At 35.9% G+C, this 7,308-nt stretch overlaps 1 protein-coding gene across 1 annotated transcript in view; it reads left to right on the forward strand.

Moving 5' to 3' along the window:
• The first annotated feature begins 933 nt into the window (after positions 1-933).
• LOC132151802 (carboxyl-terminal PDZ ligand of neuronal nitric oxide synthase protein-like) overlaps positions 934-7,308 on the forward strand; it is a 103,220-nt gene continuing 96,845 nt past the window's right edge. Inside the window, exons 1-2 of the mRNA XM_059560177.1 lie at positions 934-1,501; positions 1,739-1,810. Of these exons, the coding sequence (XP_059416160.1) occupies positions 1,397-1,501; positions 1,739-1,810 (177 nt within the window). The 5' untranslated portion in view covers positions 934-1,396. The remainder of the gene's footprint in view (positions 1,502-1,738; positions 1,811-7,308) is intronic.

Raw genomic sequence — 7,308 nt, forward strand, 5'->3', positions numbered from 1 at the left:
ATGATAAATACATATATAAATGAATCTTTAACAAAAACTACTTTTAGTTTTTTTTTTTTTTTCTAGTAATGCATAAGAATGCGAAGAGGGAGAAAGCGAAAATGTTGTGTTTACGTTAAAGATGTTCGTTTGTAACAGGAAATAGCATCATAGACATTTTCCCGATTTATGTATTATGTTTAACAGCATTCTGTGGTGAAAATTATATAGACTGCTGGAAATTAAATTTGAAATATTTTTAGAGTTAAATGGCCTACTTTTTCTTGTCAAGGCTAACCCAATGAAATATTTAAACCCTTTTTGCATAATTGAGAATTTTTGCCAATGAAAAGTAAAATAATTTACCTTACCTTGATTTTTATTTGCATGTCACAAATGTCATTCTCATTGCTGAAACTTAAAAAAAGAAAAGAAAAGAAAGAAAGAAAATTAAAACTTATTAAATAAATAAATATTACAATATTTTACTATGTCTAGAATGTTTATGTTTTTATGTTTTAAACGGTATAATTATTTTTATATAGAATTTTCATTGCATACAACTGCAAGTCTGGGTCTGGGGCATGCAAACAAAATGTAGGCTTATACATTTAGACAAAAAGTTAGAAATTAATTTAAAAATAATGTGATCATCATATAACAAAATAAAGAAGAAAAAAAGAAATAAATTACACTAGACTGGCGAAGCTGAAAAAACAGTAAGCCTACTAAGTTTAACTTTTTAAAACAAGTTAAGCCGCGGATAAGTCGAAACAGTATCGTACGTTTTCTTATTTACTTGGGGAAACAACATGAGGTAGAAATAAAATGAGTTGTCAACTCGCCTCAACTCTCCACTGTGTAGCCCACCGAAGTCTGCCACTAGATGTCATTCTCCGCTCTTCTTAATGTGAAGCGAGGTGTTTTTCTCCTCCTCCAAACCTGCATTGAAAGCCGTGTTCCAATGAAAGCAGGTGGAATCCCCCCTGTCGACCAATAGCGCTCTGCCCTCGCTACAATCCTTTCGAAAAGGATGTGTGGACTCAGTTATGGCGCTGGCGTGAAGTTGTTGGAAACGGATAAGCCCAGGAAGCAGGATTTTGGCTCTACTACACCAGCCAAAGCTTAGGGCTGCCCGCTTGAATGGGAACAATTGAGCAGACCATTCTTATTGGGTCAAACGTACACCTTGGGAATTAAGCCACTTCGGCGACGTCGATTTGAAGAGAGTGATTTCTACAAAAGTTCCTCTATCAAAGGCGAGCACGCATGAGAAATAAGAATGACCCCGGGCTAAAAACAAACAAACAAACAAACAAACAAAAACGAGGCATGGACCGCAAGAGTTAGACTGAGTTCTGACTCCCCTCGAGCTGTTTGTGTTTTAAACTGAGGAGAAAGACGCAAAACAGTCACCATGCCTGCCAAAACAAAGTATAATTTAGTCGATGATGGACAAGATTTGCGGATTCCTTTACATAACGAGGAAGCATTCCAACATGGGATTAATTTCGAAGCAAAGGTAGGCTTCTTTTGAGATAAAACATGTTGTTCCATAGCATATTTTGTTTACATCCTGCTGTAGATCCTGTTTTCAGTCCCAGGAAACAAGTTGTTTTGCCACTATTGTTGCCACTTGTTACATTCCGTATTGTCACTTTAATTGAGCGCGCGAATCTGATACCACATTTAGTTTCACTAAACCCAACTTGTCGACAGGAATTCTAATACATTTCATCTCGTTGGCTTTGATTTCCAGTATATCGGTAGTCTGGATGTGGCTCGACCCAACAGCCGTGTGGAGATTGTTGCTGCAATGAGGCGGATAAGGGTGAGTTTTTCTGGAACCAGTTTACTTTAACTGTTTCCTAAAGTCGAATTAGCTTGCAAAGTTTACACATTTAGATGTGTAGAACTGTCTTCTTGGGATTATATATAGCGCTACGACGTGATTCAGCCTCTGTTCCACACGGGTCTTCATGCCTCGAGCAGCAATTAAAATACAAAAGCAGGACAGATCAATGAGTAATGAGAATTGTTTGCAAAATGAAAGTGTGGGGATATTGATAGCCCCGTCAAAGCTGCTTTGATACACATACACCGGTCCTGTAAATTACGTAGCCTTTGGCAACCACAGCGTAACGTTATGTGGATTTTCATGTGTGTAAACAGAGAAGAGGGAGTCTTCAGTGTAAAGCACTTAAAGGGCTAGTTTTGGTGCCCACCAATCATGCGTGATGAGAATGCATTGGCTTCCTGTGTGGCTAAACACCCTTGATACAGATATCCTACATGTTTTACAATTATTTTTTTTAAACGCATTTCCCTGTTGGTAGATGGATTAATTTAAAGTCCTCATATGTAGAAAGCTACATACCGAATCAAAGGTCTCCTATGTTTGTATCGTCCCAGAGCTTCTGGAAACCAGAACAAATTACTTTAAATAAAATATAGCTCATTCTGATTCTATGTAGTGTTTACTGCTCCCTAATCTACACGGAGTAGGGGATATCTAAAAGTTCACTAACCCATTTTGTACATTATCACATTTGAAAGCCCAAAATAGTTTTCCTATTTCAGCTAATGACACTAATGTCCTCTGTTGTATGATATATCTCATTCAAATTGATTTATTCTCCTTCTACTTCCACTCCGTCCACACCAAAAGAAGTAGTATTGATAATATTGATAACTTTTCATTCCCTACCACTGATGTTATATGAGTCTTAAGGGTGATCTTCAAGATCAGCCTGTTGTTGTCAGTTAGCTGTATTCATGGCTGGTTCTCAAACATTCACTACTTTATTGCTGGCAGGGAGAGTTGTTTTACCTGCAGATATCTACTTCCTTTTCCTGGTAAATTTTGCATTGTGTGGCTTGGCTGTTGCTATTACAGTGAAACTTATTTCAGGGAAGTGTGATGTAAGAGGTGGTTTGAATGTAACAATTGAAAGGATTTGTTTCCCCCTCCCAACATCCTGGTTTCCAGCATGGCAGCAGACACCAGGTGCAAATGAGCCTGTTAACCTTTTCTGTATGCTGGACCCCCTGCTATGGTGTGCTGGCTAACGGGCAACCATACATGCTTTTAAAGCAGAGAATCTTTGTGTGTAAAAGCTCAAACACAAAAGTTACACAAAACCAATCGTGCTGTAGCGACTCAACAGTTTTAAGTTAACTTGTTTGAGCTTGTAGAAGCCTCCCCTGCAAAGACAACATGTATACAAAAACTGACATTTTTCACATTTAAAAAAATAAATGCAAGTTAAAATGTTATCTAATATCTAAATATAATTCAGGTTTCAGTGCTTTCTGTTCTCAGGTATTTCACTTTGCAGGATCATATGATGTGGTATCTGTAAATGAAAGGTGAACCTTTCAATGGCTGGCAGAAATAGTTTCTGTTTAATCTGCCTTTGATCTTAATTGGGCTTCCTAGGTATGACTTACTTCTTTCAGACAAGTCCAATCATAGTTATATTTAAAAGTGTCCTGGCTCTTCCAAGCTGTATAATGGAAGTGAATAGTTGTTATTTTTCAACAGTCCAAAATAAGTCCAATAAAGTGCATCCTTCCTTGGCTTCCCACATTGCTTCGGGGGTTAATAAAAGCCGCATGAAGCGAGTTTATTTATTTTTGTACTAAAAATATCTATATTGAAAACGTTATAAATGGTAATTTCTAGCTTCCAACTAGCTTCTAACTGTCATACGTGTGTTCACATTAGAACGCCGATCCATCGGATCGACCAGGGCGTTTTTTAATATAACTCCGATTGGATTCTTCTGAAAGAAGAAAGTCATATACACCTAGGATGCTTTGATCATGGGGAAATTTTCATTTTTGGGTGAACTATACCTTTAAATTGTATAATATAGAAGTGGAAAGTTGAGATCCGGTGTCTTAGATATTTTGGTAAATAGTTGCTTTAAACAAACACACACACACACAGACACAGACACCCACAGACACTCTGTTGTGCAGGAAGGGGTGATTTAGAGTCCATTGGGGAATTAAAAGCTTGAAGCCTATAATAACTGGCAATTATCACCACACCCAAAGTTTGAAATGTTTATATCCTGTTGTCATGTTTTATTTGATGCAAAGAAAGTTTGTTATTTTAATCATCTAATTATAGAGATATAAGTGCATATATCCCCTATAACAGCTTCCCTTATGTCCTGAAATGTCTGAACAACAGTTTAGTTTTAAAGTGATTTTTGTAGGCTGCCAAGTTCTTAGTTTCTTTGCTTGGTGTTTTTATTTTATTTGTATTATTTTGGAGCATCACAATAAATTGATTAAATTCCACTTGGGCCTAAAGCCTTCTTTGACTATTTAAGCCTTTGTAGTGTCAAAGATGGAGATTTAAGCAGCAGTAGTGGTTTGTTTTACACCAATGTGAGACAAGAGGACTAAATGATAGGCCTACCTGAATGTTTACTTTATCTTCATTGATTTACAAGATACCTAACAGACACCTCGTAAGAAAAAACCTGATCAGGACATTATCTTTGTGGAGATGATTAGCTTTGAGTGGATGTTGCTGTCAGATTTGGAAAGGGGGAATATTTACAGTCTTGCAGTCCTCCCGTAAAAGCTTTCAGACTCATTTGCGTAGCCCAGCGCATTTTGCTCTCATCATTATGCATCAGATTTATTGCATGATATATTGTTAGCTTTAAAGTGGCCAAGCCTCACTGATCACTCTTTACAAAATTTGGTGACCTAACTTTATTAACCTTAATTAACCGACTGATCAAGAGATGTTATGAACAGTTTTTTTGGCCTGAGATCCTTCCTCCAACATTGTGGAAGTGAAAATGTTTGTTCTTGTGAATAACTATGAATAGCGTTTTTACTTTCAAGGCCTTTTCCTTTATTGATTCAAGCTAAAATTAGGTGATCTTACCCTGCTGTGATTCATTGCCATTATATCTGATAATATAGATCAGATATCAGTCCCAGCTGAATCCTGTCTGCAAAATGAATTGCCTTATGTTCATATGGCAGCATAATTGTAAGGACATTCCCTGAATCCAAATGTTAAGTCCACAAGACTGTAATGCCTCATTCCTCTGGCTGTGCATTCGTACCAAAACCATATTCTCTTTAAAATAAAGGTTACATGCAGTGTGTGTGTGTGTGTGTGTGTGTGTGTGTGTGTGTGTGTGTGTGTGTGTGTGTGTGTGTGTGTGTGTGTGTGAAGAAGATTTTAATAATCTGAAGAACCTTGTCCTACTCAAAAAAAAAAAAAAAAAAAAAAAATATTGTGCAATGGATATGTTCCATGGATGTTAAAGGTTCTTAATGGAACCATCAATGACAATAAAAACTTTAAAAAAAAGTGTACAGATACTGGTTTCACAATGAATTTTTACTGTTCAGGGTTAGTTAGAGTTCTAAGGGCAACTTTTGGGACAGGGCCAGTAACTCTGATGTTGTCACCGAATAGATGTTTTTTTCTGTTCTCCTTTTAGTTATTTCAGTTGAAGCAGAAAGGTCACGAATAGTGTTCTAATGACCATTATTGATTCTCCCTTTCTGTTCCCTTCCATCAAACCCCTTTTGGAGGGAAAGAGTTTAGTTTGACTGTGACTGCTGGTAAATGTATAACTTTGTTGTTTGAATTTAAATTCATGATAAAACTGAATTTAATTTAAGATTTTCTTTCGTATTGTGTATCCTGCATACGTCACCAGAAGGTGTACGCTTATGTTATTTTGATTAAACATTACAAGGACAAAAAACAGGAGCCAACAAAAAAGAAAAACACATGCACAGTTGAATCATTCAAGATCTGTAACATGCATTTAGAAAATGGGGTGAATTTTCAATTCATGCCAACTTTAAAAATGAGTTTTTTCCTTGATGCCAGTCAATTAAACTGGATTATATTTTGACTGGCCTCTACAATATCCAGCCATAAGAGAGGCTGTTGGCCAGGATCCATTCTGTTGACGTGCCTCATTTTGTCTCCAAAGGCCTCTCTGAATTTAGAAAAGCTCTCTGTTTGAAGCTGTAACATTGACTAGCGTCAGAACAGCAGAGCCATAGGATACTCGAGCTCGTCCACTTCTTTACCATAGTAATGGAGAACAGTAAATTTACTCATAACTCTCTTGCTTCTCTTTGGAGTGTCTTTTCTTTGTGATCTGTTAGACTGATTTTGAGCCCCATCAACTGTGCAAATTTAATCTAAAAAACATGCTTTTGTTTTGTTTTTTTAAATACATCCCTTTTTCGGAGAACTTTTATAGTAACGAATGAATATTCTGGCCTAATGTGATCCTCCTGCAGTCTCCAGTGGCTCAGGTAATTCATTCCTTGTAATTGTCTTTTTTTCTTTCCTTTTCTTTTTTTTTTCTGTGAGGGTTAAAAAATTGTCATTAAGCATCTCTGAGATAAATCCAGCATCCAGCTCCTTCATGCATATATACATTCTTTCATTTATTTATTAATTTTCTTTTTTTAGCCAAGGCAAGTGTGATTAATAATGTCCTTGATGCTAAGAAATCACTTGATAAATTAAAAAGGTTCAAGAAAACGCCTTCACTTGATGTGGTTTATTCAATTTTAATGGCCCTGGTGCAGTAAACTGCACATTTATTGATGTTCTAAGTTTAATAGTAAAATAAACAATTATCCAACCTGAGTTTTTACTTATTTTGTGTAAAAATCGTTCTTCAACATAAAGTATGCCCTACACTATGAATATGCTTCTTCTGAAGTGTTCCAGTCACTATTAATGTCTTTGGACTGTGATTTAGTGCTGTTATGCAACTTGTATCGTCTTTATAACTGTCTTCTAGCATTGTGTTTAACCCACTTCATTCCCTGGAGTGATACATTTTCTTGTCTTGTTTATTTGAATCATTATAGCTTGTGTACTGTCTTTAGTTTCTGATCAAAGATGCAGGTTGCCTCATCAGGATGACTGAGCTGCAATTTTAAGATGGATTGGAAAAAAAATTATTTTACCATAATTGTGAGATTTCAGTTTAAAATGAGCATTCTATGGTGCATTTAATGTGTTGTTTGATCTACGAATATATTTTTTCAAAGCATTGTTCATTTAAATTTGGCAACCCTTTCATTTTTAATGCCATTGCAATATCCCACTCTTTTAAAATGTATTTCTCTATGGCCTATACAAGTTGTTCTTAACAGTCACCCATTGTTCAACAGAATATTTGAATAAAGTTTCATAATAAAGGCTATAATTTCTGCTGTAATTGTGACAAGTTGCTTGTTTTTTGTTTTTGTTTTTTGATATATATATATAAAACTAAATGTTATATAATATATACTCAACAATAGTACATAATT

This window comes from Carassius carassius, chromosome 10 (genome assembly GCF_963082965.1).
Source record: "Carassius carassius chromosome 10, fCarCar2.1, whole genome shotgun sequence".
In the NCBI taxonomy this organism is placed as follows: domain Eukaryota; kingdom Metazoa; phylum Chordata; class Actinopteri; order Cypriniformes; family Cyprinidae; genus Carassius; species Carassius carassius.